General features: G+C 26.4%; 3 protein-coding genes and 1 long non-coding RNA gene across 4 annotated transcripts; 2 read left to right on the forward strand and 2 right to left on the reverse strand.

Moving 5' to 3' along the window:
• Nucleotides 1–6,027: 6,027 nt before the first annotated feature.
• On the reverse strand, nucleotides 6,028–9,287 carry LOC112796162 (lignin-forming anionic peroxidase). The gene is made up of 4 exons (XM_025838492.3): nucleotides 9,047–9,287; nucleotides 8,771–8,962; nucleotides 8,522–8,687; nucleotides 6,028–6,944 (listed from the first exon to the last, which is right to left on the reverse strand). The coding sequence occupies exons 1-4, from the start codon at nucleotides 9,257–9,259 to the stop codon at nucleotides 6,607–6,609; spliced, it is 909 nt and encodes a 302-aa protein (XP_025694277.1). The 5' UTR covers nucleotides 9,260–9,287; the 3' UTR covers nucleotides 6,028–6,606.
• A 5,900-nt stretch (nucleotides 9,288–15,187) lies between these two features.
• On the forward strand, nucleotides 15,188–16,316 carry LOC140184285 (uncharacterized). Its single transcript, XR_011880710.1, has 2 exons — nucleotides 15,188–15,609; nucleotides 15,704–16,316. It is a non-coding gene; the product is annotated as an uncharacterized lncRNA (long non-coding RNA).
• A 2,456-nt stretch (nucleotides 16,317–18,772) lies between these two features.
• Nucleotides 18,773–19,603, forward strand: LOC112794611 (uncharacterized). Its single transcript, XM_025836600.1, has 2 exons — nucleotides 18,773–19,159; nucleotides 19,214–19,603. The coding sequence occupies exons 1-2, from the start codon at nucleotides 18,773–18,775 to the stop codon at nucleotides 19,601–19,603; spliced, it is 777 nt and encodes a 258-aa protein (XP_025692385.1).
• A 2,979-nt stretch (nucleotides 19,604–22,582) lies between these two features.
• Nucleotides 22,583–23,922, reverse strand: LOC112794190 (uncharacterized). The gene is made up of 2 exons (XM_025836302.3): nucleotides 23,482–23,922; nucleotides 22,583–23,116 (listed from the first exon to the last, which is right to left on the reverse strand). The coding sequence occupies exons 1-2, from the start codon at nucleotides 23,707–23,709 to the stop codon at nucleotides 22,694–22,696; spliced, it is 651 nt and encodes a 216-aa protein (XP_025692087.1). The 5' UTR covers nucleotides 23,710–23,922; the 3' UTR covers nucleotides 22,583–22,693.
• Between the last annotated feature and the right edge of the window lie 2,895 nt (nucleotides 23,923–26,817).

The following is a 26,817-nucleotide window of genomic DNA, read 5'->3' on the forward strand; positions in this document are numbered from 1 at the left end:
CCATCATTATAAAAGATGAGACACAAGAGTAGTTATTGAGAGGAAGGAAGTCTATATGGATAATAGAAATGAAGTTTCTTACAATGCATATCTGCTGATGTCTTATCAAGCGCATGTTAACGTCGAGTACTACAACAAGTCAAATGCTATCAAATATTTGTTCAAGTACGTGAATAAAGGTCCAGACAAGGTGGCAGCTGAGGTTTCGAAGGAAGCTTTCAGTGGAGAGGATGCTCAGATTATTATGAGATCAAACAATTTTATGATTGTGGGTATTTATCTTCATGGGAGGCTGTGTGGAGAACTTTGGCCTATGATATTCATCGGAGATGGCCTTAAGTGATGAGATTAACCTTTCATTTGCTTGAAAAGCAAAATATTATCTTTAAAGATGATGACAATCTTGAAAAAATCATGGATTAAGAGAAAGGAAAAGATACGATATTCTTAGCATGGATGGAGACCAACAAAGAATTTGAAACAGGTCAAACTTTAATGTATGCTGTGTTTCCAAATCAATTTGTTTATGATAGATAATAAAGGGAATGACATCCACGCAAGAGAGGATATTCTATCAGGAGGTTAAACTTTGTTCCACCGGGTATAGATGATATATACTATATGAGAATTTTGTTAACTGTTCAGAAAGGTTGCACAACATACACTACAAAAAACTCTGGTAAAAATGGCGGTTTTTTGTATTTACGGCGGTTTAAATCGCCATTATTACCAAGAATGGCAGTTTCAAAAAGCGATGAAATTCTGGGCTCTATTCTGGTTATTACGGCGATTTTCGAAAAATCGCCAAAATTTCATGGGCTAAAACGGTGGATTTTGAATAGGTTAAAACGGCGGTTCAAACCACCATTATTTCCAAATAAATTGTAGTTTTCTGGTTAGTTAAAACGGCGTTTGAAACCGCCGTTTTTAACAGGTTCAAATGACGTTTTTAAACCGCCATTTTTACCCTCACATTGGCATTTTTATTAGTTAAAACGGCATTTAAAATCGCCGTTTTTACCGGATTAAAATGGGATTTCATATTGTTTAAAATGACAGTTACAAACTGCCCTTTTCACCGAGTAAAAATAATTTTTTTGATTGCTTAAAAAGACAATTTTAACCGTCATTTTTATCGCATTAAACAAATAAATTTTTGATTAAAATTTTTCAATAACAAAAAATCAATACCCATCAATAAAATATTATGTAACTCATAAACAAAGTATTAAACATAATATATGATTTTTTAGTAATAAAATCAAAAATAATAACTCTTATACAAATAAAATATCTTAACATAATATAATTTTTTAATTATAAATATCTAAACATATAGTTCTTAATATATATATTACAGTATTTCTAAGCACTTCTAGTGACTGAAATTTAGCAGCATCTCACTAATGAGTGTTTATGTTCCTCAGAATTTGCTTTTCTTCCGCGAGACTCATGCTTCTGTGTCACATCAATGCATTCAGATTCTATACAATATACATTGTTATCAAGTATAATATGTAGATAGAGATTAATTATAGCACACTATATACACTACTAAAGTTCTTACATGATTATCAAATTCTTCTTCCTTGAACCATTTTCCAGTAGTATGAGCTTCTCATCCCAGCACAATATAGTCCTTTTTTTAACTGTTAACAAAAACAGAATAACATCATTATATTATCCTTTGTCTTCTATATCAAAATTGAAGGCTGAAATTAATGCTTAGAAAGAAGCAATTAAAAACAATGCTTGAGCCAACTTCATATGCTTCAGATTTTAAAAATAGAAATATTTTCTCATCTCAATTCATTTTTATTCTAAAAGAAAAACAATATCTCAAAATCAATTGCAGATGAATTGTATTGTACATATGTAATGTTTGTTTTGTTTGCAAGAAAGGAATTACTTAATTTTACATAGGCCAGAACTAAAGCGTTCTCAAAAATACAAAATCCATGCTAGCTTTCGAGGATATAAGAATATAGCATGGTATATACTTCCGTGAATTTCTTGAAAAATAGAGCCATTGGCAACTCATTCATATGAGTCTATTAGGACAGTTAATAGGATTACATGTCCTAATTTTTAAGATACTTTTTATTTTATGAAATTACTGTGTGACGATTAAAAATTCATTACAGCTATTAATGAAGTTCGGTCATCAATTAAGAAAATTGTTTGTAATGCTATTGATATCTAATAATGTTAGCAAACCAAATCATATTTGAAATACAATTTGGACATTATTAGTTAATAGGATATTATATATGAGGAGAAAAATATTGAAAAACCAAGATATTTTACTATGTGGTAAATCATTATTACATGTAGGAGTAGAACTTTACTTGCCAAAATTAGTGTTCACCCATCAACAACTTTACGCTACTTTGTCAAGAGTTAAGAGTCGCAATGCCCTGAATATTCTAATTCTAGATGAAGACAACAATCCAAAGTCACCAACAACAAATGTTGTGTTCAAATAAGTTTTTAATAATATTTAGATAACAAAAATAGTATTTTCATTTTAGTGACATGTTATGATTATTTACACTTTTCTATAAATATTTGTCGTAGATATAACTAATTTATCTATAACTATATTTTCAGACTTGAAATAAAATATGTAACATAGAGCACAACATCATAAGGCAATTGTTTATTTAATGAGGTTAGTAAAATATTAGATTTCTGATAAACTTTTGTTAATATTTTGATATAAAATTTAGTGCAAAATTGACATACTACTAATCCAGTTATATATATTGTTATTTTTTCAAATTTTTTTATATATTTTTATTTTTTTAGATCTCTTTTTTATATGGTCTCTTTTCTACAAATACAATTCTACATGCTACTAATTATTATTATTATTATTATTATTATTATTATTATTATTATTATTATTATTGAATTTAATTTTTATGTGCCATTAATATAAAAATATAAATGATTCAATTAAGAGTACAGTAACAAAAACTATGTTAATTTATTTATTTATAATATTGATTTAGTTTTTCACATGAAAAAGGTGTTGTTCCTTAAATTAATTAATAGTAATAAAACACTATTGGTAAAAATATGTAAATTGTATTAGGATGACTTTTTTGGATTATTATATAAGATTAAATCATTTTTATAAAATGTAGTTATAATATAGTAAATTTTATATTTATTCGTATAACATTCCTTTTAATTGAAAAAAATTGCATTTTTTTAGAGTAAAAAAAGAAAGAAAACATATTATATTTTAGAGTCTTGCTATCATATATTTTAAGAACACATTATAAATGAAAATATTTTACTAAACTTTATTAAAAACATAATTTATTTTATATTTTTAGTGCATTAAAAATAAAAAGCTTAAGTAATTTTTATTATTATACTATTAAAATATATTTTTAAAACACAAAATAGTTAATTCCTATATTATATTCATAACAAGAAATAAATAATAGGTGAAAGTAATTGATATACATTTAACAAGAACAAAAATAGTGCATGCTGTATTCCTCATTAACAGTAACACTGTTTAATTTTGTGTAAAGTCTGGTGGGTCTACATCTTACATTTGTGCCTATAATCTTATATCATATGAGGATGAGTAGCATATACTCCAAAAATAGTTTTAAATCTACCATTGAGATTTGAGATGCCTTATTCTAATTTTTAAATAATTGTTTTATGCCACATAAAATTATATTCGACCTAAACATGATGGGGTGGGTTCAGCTCTGCTGGGGGCTGGGAGGGGTGGGTTCGGCGCTGCTGGTAGTGGGAGGGGTTCCTCGTTTTTTTTTTTTTGGTTTATAAGGGGACTTAGAGCCCAAGAAACAAAAACTAAAATTTTAAACTAGAGACTATAGAGAGTTGTTTAATTTACTGACAAAAAAAAATAGAGACTACACGGGGTAATAAAACTAGGGGTGTCCATAGATCGGATCATATCCGCAGATCCGCGATAAATATCCGCATCCGATCCGCAAATTGCAGATACGATCCGATCCGCAAATTGATCGGGTCGGATCGGATCCGATCCGTACCCTTTGCAGATCGGATCGCGGATATCTGCTCTACATCCGCGTATCCGATCCACGGATCCGCAGATCCGCACTATAATAATTAATAAATAAATAAATATATATATATATTTAGTATTATATTTACTTGTTTGTATGTTTTAGTTAATAATTATTATTCATATATTGTATTATTTTATTTTTATTATTTAGAGAGAGTTTGATTAAAAATATTTTAGGAATAAATAAGTTTAAAAGTATGAAAGAAATATTTTTATCGAATTTTTTTACATAGAAATATGATTAAAAAGAGAAGGTTTAATTATGCGGATATATCCGATATCCGATCCGATCCGATCGCAAATGTGCGGATCGGATCAGATCGGATCCGGCATTAAAAAGTGCGGATATCATATCCGATCCGATCCGATAGAAATTATGCGGATCGGATAGAATTTTCGGCCATATCCGATCCGATCCGCGGACACCCATAAATAAAATCCTTCTACTATCATCATTAATAATGTACCTTAACTCAAGTGTGGAAAGGTCAATGAAGTGAAATCCCGAAAAAACTTCTAGGCTATTCTTAGCAAGCCAATCTGCATTTCTATTGACTTTTCTATAGACATGTTTTATATTCAACTGCTAATTTCTTTTCACGATCTGACGGATGCTTCTGACCAGAGCCTCCGGAGGATTCTGGATTTCTTCCTTCTTTTACATAATTTACAGCACTGCTCTAGAATCTGTCTTCTAAGATAGCTTTTTTGAATCCTAGATTAGAAAATGGTTTTTTTTTTTTGTCATAGAGAAAGGTTATCTGATTTGGAGGTGGGGTAATGAGGTTGGGCTAATGGTTTTGTTAGGGGGAACACCTGGCTTAGTGGTAGACTAGTAGACTTAGCGAGAGTGATATTTTTTTAAAGCGAGAGTGATTTGAATTTACTTAAAGTGAGTTGGAGCGTTGGTTGACCCAACAGGATCTTGTGTTGTGCGTTTTGGTATGGGTTGGGCCTGTCCGGCCCATATTGTAACCAAAAGAATACCAAAAAATATTGGGTTGCTGCTTGCTTTGGTTATGTTATTCAGGAAACAAAATTTATTCATGATGATAAATGATAATGCTGCTTTGATTGAAAACAAAAGCAAATTAAAAAAAAATAGTATATTAATATGATAATATTTTTTCTTATTACATTATGCAAAGTTAAACTAACACTTTGCATTTTTATTTACATTTACTTAGTTTTTCTAAATATTAAGAAAATTACTCTCATAATGTTAATTGTGCTTTTAATCATTTTGGATTTGACTTTTATAGTAGGCTAATGCATGAACAAATTTTTTTTTGTTTTTTTATAGATAAGTTTTCATATTAGGAATATTTACGGATAAAAAAAATAATTTACTCTAATAAATTTTATGATATTTTTTGAGCTAGAAACTGACCGTAGGCATGACTCAAACCGATGTGTTTGAAATGCAGTATTGGTTCACATCATGCGAGTTGTTTAATTCATCTTACTAAAAATTACCATATTTAGCACAATAACATTTAATAAGATCGTCATTTTGATTCATAAAAAAAAAACAAAATAAAAAAAAAAACAAAAAAAAGGTGTTAACGAATAAGGACTACAAGATTATCCACGTACGATAATTTTGAGGACTTCTCATATTAAATGAAATTTGGTTAATAACAATAAGTAATTTTGTACATTCCATTGGTAATGTTTGATAATAATTAGTATTACAAAGTATAGGTGAGTATAAAGTATGTGTGATTAATATTAATGTGGAAATGGAGATATAGTTAATTACTTAACTTCAGACATACGAAAATTAACATTTTTTTTTGCTAATTATGACGATAGCGAAGATAGATTTTTTTAAAAGGATAGGGTTATCAATTTATGTTACTAGTTTTCTTGGTGTAAAGAGTTTGTAAAGTACGTTGTGGACTTTTAGAAACTAACCCAATAGAAAAAGATCAAAGCCGAGTCTATATTGGGCCGAATCCGGTCTGCCATTTTTTTATATTTTAATAAAATCCTCATTTGAATTTGGGATGGGCCCAGTTGCAAATTTGAGAATATTATTTTGGGTATATTGAACCACAACGAAAATTTAAAGCCCTTTCCTTGAGCTTTCGACTCTCGTGGCCACTTATGGTACAGCGAATAGAAGCTTCTAGCAATGGCCATGGCAGAGCACTGCATCTCAGTTTGGAAGGGATGATCGCAATCTTCGACGCACCAGATCCAGATGGAGTCCTAGCATAGTTGCAGGAGCAGCGTATTGGAGTGGGTATTGGCGGTGGGTGACTGAGGATACCATTCCAATGATAAAAGATGAAGCATGAAGCCGGAGAAGAAGAAGAGTTTTCTCAGGTTCAGATAGTTCCAAATGATAATGCTGCTTTGATTAATATTTTTTTTATTACAAACAACCTTGGTTGCGGCCCTTTCCCGGACCCTGCGTTAAACGCGGGACGCTTGTACCGGGTTGCCCTTTTTTTTTTTTTTTTTTTAATACACAAAGTTAAATTAAAACTTGTATTCTTATTTATATTTCCTTAATTTTTCTAAATATTTATAAAATTGCAATGCTTTCTAATGATTCCTTGTTCACCCACAAGGACCTCAATCATACTCATCTTTATCATGGAGGCTTTAAAAGCCTCGAAGAAGAGTGTTTGATTGGAAGCTAATACATTGATTGTTTGTTCACCCCTTGCCTTAATCAGCACTTGATCGCTTTTAAAGGGGGCATCACCACGCAGAATATTTATATAATAATTATTATCAAATTCAAAAGGAGATATCCGGTCCAAATTTGTGACATTCTCTCCCGGTAACCCATCGTTTTTGCAGTTTCGGCGACGGGAAAGTGTACACCGTCCTCGGCCAATTGTGTGAGCACCTGAAGAAGTGAAAAAAAAAAATATTAAAAACATAAATTACCAAATAATTAAAGGGAAATTCTATGCTACTGATAGTGAAAATTAGCATGTGATGCTGTCACTAGGTGTTACTGTAAAGTTGCTGTGTGCATATATATATATATATATATATATATATATATATATATATATATATATATATATATATATATCGTAAACAAAAAAAATCATTTAAACTGAGAAGATTAATAAAGTAAAAAAATAAAGAATTAATTATTATTAAGTTTGTGATTTTCATATGTAAGGATAATTAAACTCCTCACTTTTTTAATTAACCCATCTTCATTTATTTTGGAGAAGCTAGTTTGATTCGTAGACAAATAATGCTACATTTTTCTTATTTGATAATTATGTTTAGCAATATCCTTTTTTTAAAAAAGTGAATAAAATAAGTTTTTGTATACATAACTAGCCTATTATATTATCAAGAAAAAAAGAGAATATTGGAAAACATTTTGGTTGTACCAACCTTTTGTGGATCATCTCTTGTACTAATTTGTTGTTTCTTTTAACAGCTATAATCAATTATTATGTGAATCATTGTTTCTGAATTATTTAAAGATGTGTGTGCATCCATAAATAGATATATTTCTATTGTCCATACTCCATATATAAAGGAAAACTTATCTTGTTAATCTAAAATGAAAAGGTACACAATAACATGCACAAATTTAATTTGTTGTTTGAATAAAGAGTTAGAGATACACAAGTCTTAACATATATAATCATGTCTGTTTATTCAAAATAAATGGATACAAGCAACTACTCTGATTTTAGCAATGATGTAAAGACATCAATCTCTTCAGTTAAAAAAATGGATATATCATTATGAAAAATCATCTTTATTTACTTTGTCCAAGGGAATTTTTATTTAATATACTACAAGTGTTAATTAAAAAAATTCTATACAGATATTTAATTAATTAAATAATTATTTACAGATAAATTTTATCCAATTCTTTCTAAAATAACATATAATTTATTTTCTATGATATGTCAATTTTTAATTGAATAATATCTTAATTATAATAGAACCATTTTATAATTAAATTATTATTTAAAATAAATCAATATATAATTTTTTAAAATATTAATAACCAAATGGATCACCATCACATTTGCACCGTACTCCACGACTTTTCTCAAAGTATGATAATCGGGTGCAGTACCATTTAAAAGAAATTCTATTTTCAAAATTTTAGTGTAATTCATTTGTAATAAGCCACTGAAATTATTAACAGCAGCATTTATATTCAGTGGCACATTAATCACAAACTTATACTCATTTATGGAGTAGTTTTTGCGCTTCAACGCCTTCTTATAAAAAAAATCATAAATAAATAATGAATAACATTTTTAGCACAATCTACTTTATATATGGTGTAATTTATTAGTTTCGTTTGTATAATTTAAAACGTGGCGATAGCACCACATTCCAACCGCACTACATACTGTCCGCATGCATGATGATTATAACAGTTATAAAGTCATTACTATAATCAAATTTTAAAATTTATAAGAAAGGTTGAAGATAAACCTGAAAGTGCCACTAAATCATTCATATCAAGACCTTTTTTCTGAAATGCCGAAATGAGCTGAGGGAGGTTGGAGCTTGGACCAGGAATGTCAGAATTTGCCAAGTCGAAGCTTGCGGTTTCACTGTCTCTTCTGCCCAAGGGAACTTGCCAAGTTGGACCATTTGACTGCCAAATCAAGATAGTTAAAAAAAATGAATAATGCACACTAATCAATTGAGATGAACATGCAAATTAAAAAGAAAGTTTACCATCTCCGAAGACACTTCGGCAGCAAGTGCGACAATGTCAGCACAGGAAACAACCCCAGGACAAGCTTCTTCAATATTTTCCTTAATCAAATTGATCACATCCAACCTACGAATGGAGTTCAGATTCGGCGCTGCAAGTTGTTCGCTTTTAATAAAAGCTGTATCATTCAACAAAATTGATCCATCACACCCCTGCATACATACATATACATGATTAGAAACGTTCCAATAATTTACGATAATAACATAGAAATTAACAAAATTTTGCATACTTACTTGGACAAAGCAATCGTGGAAATGAAGTCTTATCAAACTGGCGAAAAGCCGCTTATCTTTTCCAGGCCCCTTCGAAACATTAAGAAGAACTTGTCGTACAGTTGACTGGAGAGAGGGACATGTATCTTTGTAAAAGAATGGATCTAATTGTGCTCTGGTAGGAACCACAACACACAAAATCAGAGGGAATAAGAAAAGAAACAGAAACTTCATCTTGTATAATTGTATATGATAGAGTGTTTGAGCGGCTTTCTCTGCAGATACAGCACCTCTATTTATAATAAAACTTTGACCATTCCTAAATATTTATTTTAACAGGTTTAATTATAAATATTAAATAATACCTTCTTATAAAGAGTGAAATAAACATTAAGTGTTAAGTTAGAGAAAATCAAAAGACACTTGTATGATTAAAACAGTAAAACTCTAGAAGTATCATTATATCATTTGTGGCTAAAAAGACATAGATCCCTTATAGAAATTAATATGCAACTTGGTTTAATGAATATTATTTTACAAAGTCTAATATATATGTGTAAGCTTGAGAATGTTTAATTATAATATATTAAGAAGTAGAGTTTCATTTTAGATAAAATTAATTCAAATAAAATAATAATAATAAAATATGCAGAAAAAATTACAAAAATATTAATTTATAAAAAATATTTATTTTTTATATTTTTTATATTTATTTTTAATTTATTCAATTATATGAAACACCCAAAAAAATAATAATAATCAAATATTATATATTGAATAAGTAAATACACACAATTATTCTCCAATTTTAGGTTTTACTCTATATAGTTGGTGGTCCAAGATTTGTGATTGTTTAGTATTAGCCTATTAGGTGCTTAGGTAGTATAGTTATATCTCATTTTTTCTTCTTATTTGCATTGCATTTAAGATAATTATAATAAATAAAACCCAAAATCTGAAATCAATTACCAGATAAAACTAAAACCAAACTAATTAAACTACATCATAGCTTATTTTTTATATAATCAGTTAATAAAAGTAATTTGTTCACAGAATTTTAAAAATTAAAACATAAGCAGTTAAGTACCATATTTTTAAAAGTTCAGGATAATAAATATCAAATTTCCATTGTTAAATTGGTTAGTGATTATGTTGGATAAATTTAAATAAAAAATAAAAATCATTCCACGATAATTTAGCATGATTTTGGATGTATAATTTTGTTGTAAGTTTCTTATGTTTTATTGATTTTATAAATTAAAATATACAATAAATATTGGTATTATATTATTATTATTTTTAAAGTTTAAATATTGGAGCTAAAAGTATAATATTGTAATTTATAAAAACTAAAAAGTTTATATTTTTAATTTATTCAATTATATAAATACCAAAAAAAATCAAATATCATATATTGAGTAAATAAACACAGAATTATTCTCCAATCAAAAACTCTACTCTATATTTGGCAGTCCAACTTCTAATTTCATCTTATCTTGTATGAGAAGTTTTCTTGTAAATAGCAAGTTTGTTGTTTATATAATTGTATGACATTTTTTTTTCCCTTAATCGTATATATGATATTGAATATTTGCCTTACTTGCTTTACATATAGAGGACTAGAGGAGCCTCTAGCTATTTATAAGAAAATTGGAACAAGGCTGTTCCTATAGTACTACATGCTAAAGGAATTAATTTTGTCGTAATGTACATATATATACATATTCATAAATATAATTACTTAGAAATTTTCTTCGTATTGCTATTTTTTTCTTTTACAGCCTACTTAATTACTATTCTTGTTGAATATAATTAATTAAAAAATGCCCTCCAAGTGCAGCTATTAGTAACATATTAACATGTATTCAACACATCCATAAATACATATCTTTAATAAAGTAACAGTAATTAATAGGGTAAGAAACAAGATCATGAAGATGATCAAATGCACATATATACAAGAAAGCGGGGTATTGCAGTAATTGCAATAATTATATTTAAAATATTTATGTTAAAAGTTAAAACAATAAAAATGCATAAATGATCATATAATATATATTAAATATATTTTTTAAAATTATAAAATATTTTTTAACCTTGTATATCAATAAAATAAAATAAAACAAATTTTCATATCCTTATTAATTATATCCGTTTCCGTTGACCGTTCTCTTTTTGTTTTGTCCTTAGTTTTTCATTTTTTTCACATATATATGTAGCCATTTCATAAAAAAACTTGTCAGCACTAGCTAGCATTTAAAAAAGGATTAATATTCCATAATTGGTATAATGAGGTGTAGTCTCACATTAATATATGCTTTTAAAAATCAAAATATTAATAACCAGAAGTTTTGTTTTGTCATTAGTTTTTCAGTTTTTCCACACACACACACACATATATATATATATATAGCCATTTCATAAGAAAATCATTTCACGATAATTTAGCATGATTTTGGATGTATAATTTTTAAATTTTAAATATATAATTGTTAAATATTAAATTTAATTTTGATATACTATTAGTGTAAAATAATTTTATACATACATTTAACTATGTAATGACATATTATTAAATATAACTATTTTTTATATTCATTGTGTGAATTGTCATCTAAAAAAATAGATATAATTGCACAACTAAATAAAACGTTTTATACAATCAATATATCAAAATTAAACTCTTAAATATTTTAGATATGACACTTTTAAATATATGATTATTAACTCATTTTTATATCGATGTGCACCTAATTAATAATTCTCTTTTTATATTATGAGTATAACAAGGACACTTTTTATTTTTTACGAAAGCATAAATAACAATCATTGGAAATCCTAGACTATTTTCGTAATTTATTTTAATTATAAATAAAAATTATATTTTTATATTTTTTATATTTTTTATGTTTTTAAAAACAAATATAAATTTTAAAATTTGAATGCCTAAATAAAATTTGTAATTATTCCTCAATGTTTAATAAATAAATACGACACCATGTGATGAATATGTACTAATTTTATATTTGAAATATTCATGTTAAAACAATAAAAATGCATAAATAAACATATAATACAAATTCAATATATTTTAAAATCATAAAATATTTTTCAACTCTACATATCAATTAAAAAAAATAAAACAATTTCTCTTACCATATAGAATTATTATCTATAGGTCTTGGAGTCATCTCATAATAAAACTTCATTTCTAGTCAACGTATAACGTTAAAAATAGGATTATTATTATTATTATTATTATTATTATTATTATTATTATTATTATTATTATTATTATTATTGGTATAATGACTAATTAGGGTATGATAAAAAGAAGGCTATGATACGCAGGTGTGTATACATAGGAGAGCAGCACATGACTATTAATTTCATGATAGGCACATTATGATTTGGTAAAAATTTCTTACTCCAAAATTTAAATTCAGAAATGAGTTTGATACTCCATATTTTCATTTACTTTTAATATTTTTTATTTTAAATTCAGCTTATTAATTATTTTGTTGCAAGTTTCTTATATTTTATTGATTTTATAAATTAAAATATACAATAAATATTGGAGCTAAAGCCTAAAAGTATAATATTGTAATTTATAAAAACTAAAAAGTTCATATTTTTAATTTATTCAATTATATAAATACAAAAAAAAATCAAATATTATATATTGAGTAAATAAACACAGAATTATTCTCCAATCAAAAGCTCTACTCTATATTTGGCAGTCCAACTTCTAGTTTCATCTTATCTCGTATGAGAAGTTTTCTTGTAAATAGCAAGTTTAATTTGTCGTTTGTATAATGTATATGATATTGAATGTTTGCCTGACTTGCTTTATAAGAAAATTGGAACAAGGAACAAGGCTGTTCTTATAGTACTACATGCTAAAGTAATTAGTTTTGTCGTAATGTACATATATATATACATATACATGAATGTAATTACTTAGAAATTTTCTTCGTATTGCTATTTTTTTTTTTACAGCCTACTTAATTTCTATTATTGTTGAATATAATTAATTAAAAAATGCCCTCCAAGTACAGCTATTAGTAACATACTAACAAGTCAACACATCCATAAATACACACCTTTAATAAAGTAACAGTAATTAATAGGGTAAGAAACAAAATCATGAAGATGATCAAATGCACATATAGACAAGAATGCGGGGTATTGGAGTAATTGCAATTATATTTGAAATATTTATATTAAAAGTTAAAACAATAAAAATGCATAAATAATCATATAATACATATTAAATATATATTTTAAAATTATAAAATATTTTTTAACCTTGCATATCAATAAAATAAAATAAAACAATCACTTTTTCCACACACACACACACACACACACACACACACACACACACACACACACACACACACACACACACACACACACACACACACACACACACACACACACACACACACACACACACATATATATATATATATATATATATATATATATATATAGCCATTTCATAAGACAACTTGTCAGCACTAGCTAGCATTTAAAAAAGGATTAATATTCCATAATTGGTATAGTGAGGTGTAATCCCACATTAATATATGCTTTTAAAAATCAAAATATTAATAACCAGGCTAGAAGTCTATGTATGTCATTTAATTTCATGATAGGTAAGTTTTATTATGTATAATAAATAAATGAATAGATAATAACATTAAAATTTAAGTAAAAAAAGTATTACACATGGCAAAAAAAAAATGAGTAGATAATAACTTAACTCCTTAAAATACATATAAATCAATTTAATTATTATAATATTTTTTTACATCAATTTATAAATATATAAAAAAATTATACATAATATCAATGTTTTTTTTACTATTCTCTTATAAGAAGTTATATTATATTATTATAGTCCCCAAATATTTATAATATGGTCAAATAATGAATATGGAAAAACTTTCACTTTAATATTTAATTAATTGCATCACCAAACAAATATGTATATATAAATGTACAGTAATAAAGGTTTTGCGTTGATTTTAACATATTTAACATATGCTCTGTACAAATTTTATTTATGTATTGTTACTATTAATTGGACAGCCAAAATTGTTATATCTTTTTTACTGTAATTGTCTTTTTGAAACCCGTCCCAAAATTTTTACATCTTTTTTTCCTGTAATTGTTATTATTAATTGGACAGCCAGCCAAAATTGTTACATCATTTGCTCCCAAATATGTGTTGCTACTGTGCATGACTACTATTTTTTTCCCAAGTATAATTGCGTGTTAACAATTAGTATGGAGAAGGGGATAGTAGCATAGTTTAAAATATTAGAAATAAAAATATGTTAAAATAATATAATTTAAATAAATTTATAAATTTATGAAAGATATATAATTTTGAATATAATTTAAACAAGTAAAAAATAATTAGCATGTAAAATTTTAAAAATAACTTAAAGAGAATACTAGCTAATACCAATAATAAAAAATTAAGGGTAAAGTATATTTTAATTTTGTCCTTAAAATTTACTAAAAATTTTTAAAATATCTTTAAGTTTTATTTTGTTTTCATTTTGTCTTAAAAAAATTTTATTTGCATCAAATATACTTTTGAGGGTTAATTTTTCAAAAATTTTAGAATCAATTCAATAGCAATTTTACAAAAATAACTATCAATACAAATAAACCAGAGATAGTTGTCATGTATTATTGTTGAATTAGTCCTAAATTTTTTAAGAATTTAGTTATCAGGAATATATTTTATGCAAATTAAAAAATTTTAAAATAAAATTAAAACAAAATAAAATTTAAAAATATTTTTATAATTTTTGAAAAATTTAAAAGACAAAAAATATATTTTACCTTAAAATTAAAATTCAAGTGTACTAAAAGAAAAAGATTAATTTTGAGTTCAGTTTTATAAAGTGTCAATGTCATTTTTTATATTCATATCTAATATACCTTTATATATAGAAAAAATATTTTTGGATAATTTGCATGGAATTTTTTTTTATGTAATAACATTAGCACTTAACTAAATGTCATTATAAAATTATTCACATAAAAAACTTTTCATTTTTTAGATAATAATTGTTACCAGTGGCGGATCCACGGGGGACCTAAGGTGGCCATGGTCCCCCCAAATTTTTTTAAAAAAAATAGTAAATAGTAATAATTAATAATATTAAATTTTTTTATATATAATATTAAAAAAAATATAAGTTACAAAATTTTATAAATTAAAATAACTAAAAACTGCACTATGTATTGGATATTTGAATTATTGTTGTTCTTGTTAACAAATAGCTCATTCTAATAATTAATAAAAATGGTTCTATTATACTAGCCCAAGCCCATACTATTAATTAAAGTAACCCTAGTACATTTTTCAAATATTTATTTCAAACTATCATAGGCATAGCGTCACTTTTCTCTCTCTTTTAGTGATTCCCAAACTTTTGGTCTTCTACTCTTCTCATTTTAATTTTCTTTCCATACCAAAACAAGACATATGAAGAAAAACCATTGAAGAGAAGTGAACAACAAAATATTAACCATTGAATGCACAACAAAGATTCAAAGAGGTATATTTCAATTTTTTTTAAGTTAATGACAATGTCAAGTATTATTTACATTATTTATTTAAAATAATTAATTTATTTTTTTTATAATGGACAGTGTTCAAAGATTGAAGTGAGGACAAAACTCAATAGAATTATTTTTTTGTGAGACTTGGAACAAAAAATAATCAGGTAAATCAATAACTTTATTTTTGGTTATTATATATTTGTGTTTCTAAAATTATTTGTTATTGCTCAATAGGTTTAATATTTTTTTTAAGAAAATAATATATATGCAATTATTTTTGTTTTTTTTTTGTTAGATAGTTCAAGTTAAGTTAAAAATGTCAAAGATGAAAACAATTCACTCATTTTTCAAGAGAAAAGAGAGAATATATGATGAACAAAATTCAGCTTCAGATTCTTTGAGTAATGTTCAAAATATTATTGAACAACCTGTGACACAACTTGTTGAGCAAGATATTCAACCCCCTGCTTCCAAAATAGCAAGGACTGAAATAGATCAAGTTAATATTGATACATTGATGCGTGATCCCGGAAAGCGTCCGCAAATTTGGAATTATCCTATCAATCAACAAGATGAAATTCGTAGAGCATACATAAAGTTTGGACCATAAAGTTTTAGTATGTAGTTGAACATTGACTTTTATATAATATAATTACTTTTTTGATATATATGCTACAAATCATATTTTGTTAATTTTTTGTTATATTTTATATTTAATTGGCCCCCCTCTTATAAAATTTCTGGTTCCGCCACTGATTGTTACCATTAATTATAAATTTGAATTCCTAATTAAGATTTATAATTATTCCTGAATAATTAATAAATAAATAGGATGTCATGTGATGAACACGTACTAGTTTTATATTTAAAATATTAATGTTAAAACAATAAAAATGCATAAATGGTCATATAATACATACTAAATATATATTTTAAAATCATAAAATATCAATCAAAGAAAATAAAACAATTTCTCTTGCTGCATGGAGTTATTGTCTACGCGGTTTGGATTCATCTCAATATAAAACTTTCTAGCCACTATCGCATTAAAAAAAAAAATTTAAATTATCCATAGTTGATATAGTTTATTTAAATTAAATAAAAAGAAGCCTATGATGATGGTGTATATTCATTATTATACATTTTTAGTCACTTTGTATTTATACATCTATTTACATTTATATTCATTAATATACTATCTGATAATTTTTTTTTGTGATATGATTCAGATTGTCTATTTAATTTAAATTTAATTCGACAAAAAAAAGATCCTACACACTTTTATTAATTTTCTTATATGCTTCAACTCTTACAAATTTAATTTTACAGAATAATAACGATTGATACAAGTATTAAAAATTCTTGAAATTATCATAATATAAAAATAGTAAGTAAAAATATTAAAAAAATAATAAAATTGATCTTCTTCGCTTTCAAATTATAGAGACCCTACTTAAATATTATATTTATTCTCGCAATTTATTAATTTTTTTTACCATTCGGTGATTATATATCTTTTTTTTTTTTATGTTTCAACACTTACGAATTTAATCTTACAGAGTAATAACGATTGATTCAAGAATAAATTTTTTTTAAAATTATCATAAAATGAAAATAGTCAAGTAACAATATTTAAAAAAATAAAATAAAATTGATGGTAGAAGCAGTGGATCACAGCGTCAGGAATAATATATAAATTTAAAGTTTTTTTATTTTTACAAAAAAATTTAAAAAATAAAAAATAAACTTAATCATTTTATTTTTCATATTTCCAATTAATTAAAGAGGATTTCGAAAATTTAACAGGTTTATTTTCATAACAGGTTTAATTATAAATAATACCTTTCTAGTTAAAGTCTTAAAGAGTGAAATAATAAACATTAGGTGTTAAGTTAGAGAAAATCAAAAGTCTCTTATATATATGACTAAAACTCTAGAAGTATCATTGTACGATAATTGTGGCAAAAATGACATAGATCTCTTATAGAAATTAATATGCAACTTCATTTAATGAATATTATTTTACAAAGTCTAATATACATGTGTAAGCTTGAGAACGTTCAATTATAATATATAAAGAAGTAGAATTTCATTTTAGATAGGATAAACTCAAATAAAATAAGCTTGTAGTTGGTTTTGAAACAATTCAATTAGCTATTTAAAATATGTTTAATTATTATATTAATTTTTATGATTTATTAAATTTATAACTAAATTTTTATATTTTTTAAATTAAATTTTTATATTATTTTTAATTTTATAATTATAGTCTTTTTTATGTCAAAATATTAAAATTAACAAAATATTCTTCTCAAAAAATATATGATCAAATATCTAATTAGATTTTAATTGTGAGTATCTTTAGTTTGCAGAAAATTTTTTTGTTAATTTTAATATTTTTTATACTGACAAAAACTCAATTACAAAATTAAAAATATAGTGTAAGAACCAAATTAAAAAAAATATAAAAATTAAATTAAAAAATATATAAACCTAATTATAAATTTAATAAAATTATATAAACTAATAGAATAATTAAACTGTTAAAATATGGTTTATGTAATTGTATTATAAATTTGAAATATTAATTTGACTTAAAAAGAGTAAATACCTTTTTAGTTCATGTATATTAACAGGATATTATCATTTTTGCTAAGGGATAATATTCAATTTAGTTCTTATATTTGTACATTAGTCTTAATTTAATTTTTAAAGTTTTAATTATTTTTATTTAGTCTTAATTCATGTTAATTTCTGAAACAATTTGAGAGAGAGAGTATTTTTATTTTATCGGAATTTTATCGGTATTTTAGTCTTTGAAAAAATTAATTTGTATAATTTCTAATACAGCAAATAACCTTAATTCTAAAAGGTTATTTTAATCTTTGTATAATTTTTATTTTTGGAATTTTATCGGTATTTTAGTCGGTGGCAGAGAAGCTGATTTTTCTACAACGACAATTCTTGTGGAGTACAGATGGGGGGAAGCAAGGGTTGCTCCTTGTAAAATGGGAAGTAATTATGGCTCCAAAGAAAGCAGGTGGACTGGGGGTCGGGGACGCAGTTATTCGAAATACTGCGTTGCTGTTTAAGTGGTGGTAGAGGTTCTCAAGAGAAGACTGCCCCCTATGGAAGAAAGTGGTCTGCTCATGTACCAATATGGATCCTGCGGTGATGCTGCGTGACCAGCCTGTACCCGCACGAGGAGGTCCTTGGAAAGATATCTGTCAGCTTCAAGTCTGTGAGCCGCGACTGAGAGAAAAGATGATAAGCGGGTTGTCTATGGAGCTCGGGAACGGTAGAACGATTCGATTCTGGGAGGATAGTTGGTTGCCTCATGGGGCGTTGAAAGATAAGTTTCCTAGGCTCTTCTCGGTTTCAACCCTTACTGGCGCTGTCGTAGGGGATTGTGGGTTTTGGGATGGATTGGACTGGATTTGGAGTTTTCAGTGGAGGAGGGAGTTGTTTCAGTGGGAGCTGGATCTGGCAGGACAACTTCATGAGACATTGCAGTCAGCCAAGCCTACAAATGAAAGAGAGGATACGGTGACTTAAAAATTTGATAACACAGGTGTTTATTCAACGAACTCCTTTACGCAGATGATGCAAGCGGAAGTCCTTCCGGCTGAAATTACAAGTTATAGTTTCACGCGGGCCATATGGAAAGGGTTCGTCCCTCCAAGGATTGAGCTCTTGTCTTGGTTTGTGCTGATTGGAAGAGTGAATACTAAGGATCGCCTGTGTAGATTACGTGTTCTTGATCAGAATGACAAGCTGTGTGTGCTATGCTCTAAGTCTGAGGAAACTGTGTTCCACTTGTTTCTTGGTTGTGATATCACATGGCAGGTGTGGTGTGCTTGGCTGCATGCGTTTGGAAGGAGTTGGTGCCCTCCCGGTAATCTCAAGGACCACTTCGAAAGCTGGACAAACATGGCAATATGGAGGGTTGAGAGAAAGAGGTGGTTTCTTGGGTTCTTTGCTGTTGTCTAGACAGTCTGGTTAGAAAGGAATAGCAGGCTGTTTCGAAACCACAGATCCAGTTTGCGAGAAATTATAAACAAGTCATTTGCGTTTGCAGAAGAATGGATTGGAGGTGAACCCTTTAGTTGTTGACACCATGTCGAAGATAATTAGGAGTTGTTTTGTAATTCATATTTTCATGACCTTATAACTTCTTTCTTTGCTCCACTCTATTGTGTTGAGCTCCCTTTAATTCAAAAAAAATCTTTGTACGTTAATCCTTTAAAATAAATTAAAAGGGTTTTTAGTCTTTTTAATATTAAATTTAAATTACTAATTGTTAATACAATCAATCAACCTTAATTAAAGCTTAAAGGATATATTAGTCTTTTAAAAATAAACTAAAAAGTATTTTAGTCTTTTTAAAATTAATCTCCAAAAATTATTTTATTATTTTAAAATTAATTATAGGAGTATTTTAATTATTTTAAAAATTAAAATATAAAATTTTTAACATGATTACAATTTTTACAATTCTCTACATGTATACTCTTTAAAATTAATAGTCTTTTGATACTTACATTTTCTTAACAGCTAAATACGTTTTTTTTTTGTTAATTAAAAGCTAAATTAAATCTATAATTAATTAATAATAAGTTAATAACTATATTTTTATATGGATGTGAAGAATATTTAGTGTATAAATAATATTTTTTAAATTTTTATAGAAGTATTTGTGAAATGTGTTTGATGTGGCATTTTCATGTGCTGGTAGCCTGGTATCATGTATTAATTTTTCAGCCAATTCTTTCCTATTTCTTTGAATTTTCAACCAATCCTTTCATATGTTTTGCTTCTAATAAGTTCTAACCCAACATTATATTCTTTTGCTCACTTTCTTGTGAAAAACAAAAAACTCCATAACCCCAACCTAAGAGACAACAAATAAAAACAGGTACCACATTAGGGCCACTTTGAATAATGGAGCCCAATAGATGCTACTGTAAGTTACAAAAAAAACTCCGTAACTTTGAAGAATTTAAAACCCTGACTTTCACGAAAAAAAAAAAATGAAACTTTGGAAAGCCGCTTATTAAGTTTTGAAGGCAGCAGTTTTATCTCTAGTAATAGTTTTATTTTCTTTGATTTTTCTTTCTCAGATTTAAAATTTGGATGTTGATTATAATTCATTTTTTTAGAAATGCTAATTATCTTTTAATTTTTAGCCTTTATTCAATATTTTTAAAGATTTATTATTATTTATTTAATTTAAATACCAACTTTTACGTATCAATTGGTCAAAAAATTATAAAGTTATTTATTTTTTATTTTTTCTCTCCTTTAAAGATTAAATAAAGGATAATATTTAAAAATATCTAGTTGCATTATTTTTTTTTTTAAATTCACTTTTCTTAAAACTGTTAATCTTAGTGGTTATTATATATTGTGCCAAATACTTAATGATTAATAGCACATACAAATAATACAGAATGACTCGTATTAATATTTATAATAAATTTTATAAATAATAAAATTAAAATTAGATATAGATAATCAAATTTGAATTTTATTTATGATAAAAAAATATAAATAAAAATACAAAAATATAATAATGCTTATTTTTTATATTCATGAAAAAATTAATTTTACCACAAAAATTTTAATTATTTTAGTAATTAATTATATAACTAAAATATATATATATTAATATATATATATATATATATACAGTAATAAAGGTTTTGCGTTCACTTTAACATTTTTAACACACTCTACAAATTTTATTTATGTAATGTTACTATTAATTGGACAGCCAAAATTTTGTTACATTTTTTTACTGAAATCTTTTTGAAACCCGTCCTCATTTGCCTCCAAATAGCGCATGACTACTTTTTTTTTTCCCTAGTACAATTGCGTGTTAACAATTAGCAGGGGGAGAAAGAGATAGTAGTATAGTTTAAAATATTAAAAATAAAAATATGATAAAATAATATAATTCAAATAGATTTATAAAATTACGAAAGATATATAATTTTGTATACAATTTAAATAAGTAAAAAATAATTAGTATGTAAAAATTTAAAAATAATTTGGAGAAAATACCGATACTAATATTAAAGTTAAAATTCAAGTGTACTAAAAGAGAAAGATTGATTTTGACTTTAGTTTTATAAAGTGTCAACGCAATTTTTTTTTATATTGATATCTAATATATGTTTATATATAGAAAAAACATTTTTAGATAATTAGTATGAAAATTATTTTTGTGTGTGTAATAACATTAGCACTTAATTAAATTTCATTATAGAATTATTCACATAAAAAACTTTTCATTTTTTAGATAATAATTGTTACCATTAATTATTAGTTTAAAACTGTTACCATTAATTATTAGTAAAAAATAAATTCTTTTAGATGATAAATATTAAGATTCTTGTAAAGAAAATAATAATAATTTAAAACTCAAGACTTAATTTTCTTATCTTTCTTGCTTATTTATTTCATTTTTGGACTTCTATTCTAATTAGAGGTGCATAACTTTTTTTTTAGGAAATAGTATACTAAAATTTAATTAATTTTTCTTTTTATAGTTGTTAACATAAGATTTATGATTAATTATAATTCTAATTTCATATAATATAAAATTTATATATCATAGTTGTTTTAGTGATTTTTAACTTAGTTTTAATGTTTATAAAAATTGAAAAAATATTTTTAACTGTGATTTAAAAATGATCATTTTTATGTATGCCATTTAAATAGTCTAAAATATCTTTACATCGAAATATTAGTTTACTCTATACATATAATTTTTTACACTAATATTAAATATTTGACAAGAATTCAATAAAAATAATTAAAACAACAAAGAAATAAACAAAAAATTTGAATATCCCATAATATTATTATAGGTAAACCAAATGCTTATTTTTGTCCAAAGAACAAAACCACCATATACTTATTATAAGCAAGGGTTTTCTTTTATTCATCACAAAGAAACAAGTTTGTTTATTTATTTATTGGGTTCACTTATCACCCAATGCAACAAGGAACATATATAATTGAGAGTCTAATTTTTTTTTTTTCATTTTCGCCTGTTGTATATTTTTTTCTTTGGTGTCAGAAGTAAGGCATAGGCCCAACCAAAGGGTTATGAATGCTGCCATTTTCTTCCAAACACAAAAACGCTGCTTCATCTTCTTGCCGCTGCATCTCCTCACAATACGGCACACCATCTGCACCGTTGGCGCCACAACTCTCAACACCCACCTGATCTTGACACGTGTACATGGGCACCGAAATGGGCCCGTCGAAACACAGCAACGGATCATGAGAAGAACAACCCCGTTCTCCAACTCTAGCTATGTTGTTTGACACAGCTGCCGTAGTAACCGCTGCAGGTGCAGGGTCTGTAATGCTGCTGCTGACTACGCCAGACGTTGCCAACGACGTCGTTGAAGCGCTTCCGTTGGCCTTGGGCTTGATTGGTGACAAATTCGCGGTTGCAGCACGGGAACCACATAGTGGACACTTCACCAAAGCCTTCATTATTCATTCCATATAATAAAAACAACAACAATTAAAATCCGGTGTGAATAATTATATTGGTCAATGCAATTAAACATGATGGTGCATTCACTTCTCAAATTGTAAACATCATACATACGTCACCTTATAGGTAACAAATTGAGAAATATTATTATATTTAGTTATTTTACGGAAATTAATAATTATGGTTTTGATATTTATTTAACATTCAATAAATAAAACTAATTCATGACAATAATGCTGCTTCAAATTATGAAATGCATGATCCAATACTTGCTTTTCTCAACCAGAATTTTAATCCATAAAATTTTGCCGTGAAAAAAAAATAATAGAAAAAAAAAAAGCAGTATGTTACTTACCTTGGAGCGGTAGGTGGTGCCGTCAGGGTCAACGACGAAGCCAGCTTCGTTGGCAAGGTGGCGGAGAACGGCGTTGATATCGGAGCGATGAGAGAGAGGGTAGCCACCATGGTTTCTTAGACCTCTGAATATGTTGGTGGTGATGGCCCTTCTCTTCCTCTCTCTCATCTTCGTCTTCTCCTTCTCACTCTCACTCCTCTTCTTCTCACTACCACCCTTCTTCATCATCTTCTTCTTGTTAATCTCTCTGTTTCTCTCTGCTCCTGTGTTTATGAAGTGGAGTGGGAGTGACTAGTAGTAATAAACTAATATAGTTGTGATGAAGCACAAAAAAACATACAAAACTGTTTTCAGGTAAACCGGGGAGGTTTTGATCGAACGGGTTTGGAATGTGCCACGTGGAGAGGAGATGGGAATTGATGGTGGTGATGATGCTGGGGTTTCTGCATGATCCAGTGAAGAAGGTATAGGAGAAGGAGTGAATATTGCATGTTAAATTTGTTGGTTGCACTCTTAATATAAGATATACTACAACCACGTGAGCCTCACGTGTTATATGTGCTCTTCCATTTGACTTGAATGCAATTAAGTTAAAGAAAATAATTGTAAATTTTTTAAACTAGACCACATTAATTATTTTCTTCCTATTTTAATATTATATTCCTATAATAATTAATGTTAGTACTTAGTACATATTTGTTAATCCACCATCTTATTTATTAAATAAATGTGTATAACAAGTTTATATATATAAAGAATGAAATTTTAAGAAAATTAAATTGTGGACTAAAAATTTCCAATCTTTTTTATATATAGAAAATTAATGACAAGAGTGAGAGATTATGGCCTTAAAGCTATAATTTTAGTTTCTTGTGAAATATACTTATATAATTTTAAATTTACTGTTTTAATAATTTTTTAATTGATGTGTGTGATTAAAATTGAATATTTTAATAAAAATATTATATGTATATTAAAATTATTCATTAAAATCAATATTATATATTTATGTATAAATACATGTGTTGTTTAACTTATTCATAAATTTACGAATATATAAATTTACGAATATATAAAGAGGAGTATACGCATAAAATAATAAAGAGAGAGAATATTCATAAAATTATCTACTAAAACATTATACAAACAATTAACTCATGTATAACAATTGTAAATAAGTGAAGTTTGACATGAAATTACTTCTCCTAAAAGTTTAATTTTATAGGAATTCGCGGAAGAAGTTGAGGTGAAAATTAAGAAAAATCATGATGAAGATGACGCAATAAATGAGTAACATTTATGGTTACATAAAGAGAAGTCTACGCATGAAATACAGTAGGGGTGTACATGGTCTGAGCCGGATAATTTTAGGGGCTAATTTAGTGTGATTTCATCAAGTTTAGAGTCGGACAAAAGTCTTAAAAATAGACATGGTCATTATTTAGGGACGGGTCTGGGTCATGGCGAACTCGACTTCATTTGACCCATGTGCGCCCTAAGGAAAATTAAAAATGGTATATATGTTTTAAATTAATTCCAATATTATGTTATATTAATTATAAAATTATTTTATTTTTAATCACACTTGTTGAATTGGAAAATAGATCAAAAAAGTATTAAATTAGAATTTATGGATGAATTCAAGTTCAAATATGATATCAACTTCTTGGTAATAAGTTTCTTCTTTATAAATAAGTGTATCATAAATAAGTTTTTTTATAAATTATTATTAAAGTTTTAAAGGTTGAATTTTCATTCGGTTTGGACCGGTGTAGTTGTGGCTCAAAAATGTTTATGTTTTATCAGGTTTAGAGTCAGATTAAGATCTAAAAAATAGACCTAATGTAAATTTAAGATCGAATATGGGTTAGGATAAACCCAATTTTATCCGACCCATATAAACTCCTAAAACACGAAAAGAAATCTCTGACTTGTATAAAATGAAATTTTAAAATTAGCCAAGGAAAGGTAAAAAAAAATAATATCTTTAATTTGAATGATATTTTTTATAGGTGACATAAAATAAAACTATCAACATGATATTTATATAAGTTGCATTGACTCTATACTCAACTTAAAATGGAAAATATTAATTTCGCTACAATAATAATAAATTTTGATATAACTTCATTAAAATTAAATAGTAAAAATAATAATAATCTAAATCTCCCCTTATCCTTATGTCATTTTGTCTCCCAATACCTAATGTCACTTTTTCTAGAATTAATTTTTTTAATTAAGGTCATGAAAATCTAAGTAAAATTTATTTGAATTAAATATTTAAAAAATAAAAAGTTAAACTAAAATTTAATGAGAGATAAATTAGATATAATAAAATAATATATTTATATATAATATGTAATTTTTAAAAAATTATATTTTATTATTTTAAAAATTGATCAATTTTTTATTATTTTTTATTTTTTATTATTTTTAATTGATGTGTGTGAGTAAAATTGAATATTTTAATAAAATATTATATGTATATTAAAATTATTCATTAAAATCAGTATTATATATTTATGTATAAATACATAGGTTGTTTAACTTATTTATACATTTATGAATATATAAAGAGGAGTATACGCATAAAATACGGGAAAAATTCTAAAAGAACAAATAATAATAATAAAGAGAGAGAATATTCATAAAATTATCTACTAAAACATTATACAAACAATTAACTCATATATAACAATTGTAAATAAGTGAAGTTTGACATGAAATTACTTCTCCTAAAAGCTTAATTCTATAGGAATTCGCAGAAGAAGTTGAGGCGAAAATTAAGAAAAATAATGATGAAGATGACGCAATAAATGAGTAGCATTTATAGTTACATAAAGAGAAGCCTACGCATGAAATACAGTAGGGGTATACATGGTCCGAGCCGGATCATTAATTTTAGGGGCTAATTTGGTGTGATTTCATCAGGTTTAGAGTCGGACAAAAGTCTTAAAAATAAACATGGTCATTATTTAGGGTCGGGTCTGGGTCAAGGCGAACTCGACTTCATTCGACCCATGTGCGCCGTAAGGAAAATTAAAAATGGTATATATGTTTTAAATTAATTCCAATATTATGTTAAATTAAGTATAAACTTATTATTTTATTTTTAATCACATTTGTTGAATTGAAAAATAAATCAAAAAAGTATTAAATTAGAATTTATGGATGAATTCAAGTTCAAATATGATATCAACTTCTTGGTAACAAGTTTCTTCTTTACAAATAAGTGTATCATAAATAAATTTTTTTATAAATAAGTTTCTTTATAAATTATTATTAAAGTTTTAAAAGTTCAATTTTCATTCGATTTGGACTGGTGTAGTTGTGGCT

This window comes from Arachis hypogaea, chromosome 4 (assembly GCF_003086295.3).
Source record: "Arachis hypogaea cultivar Tifrunner chromosome 4, arahy.Tifrunner.gnm2.J5K5, whole genome shotgun sequence".
NCBI classification, from domain to species: domain Eukaryota; kingdom Viridiplantae; phylum Streptophyta; class Magnoliopsida; order Fabales; family Fabaceae; genus Arachis; species Arachis hypogaea.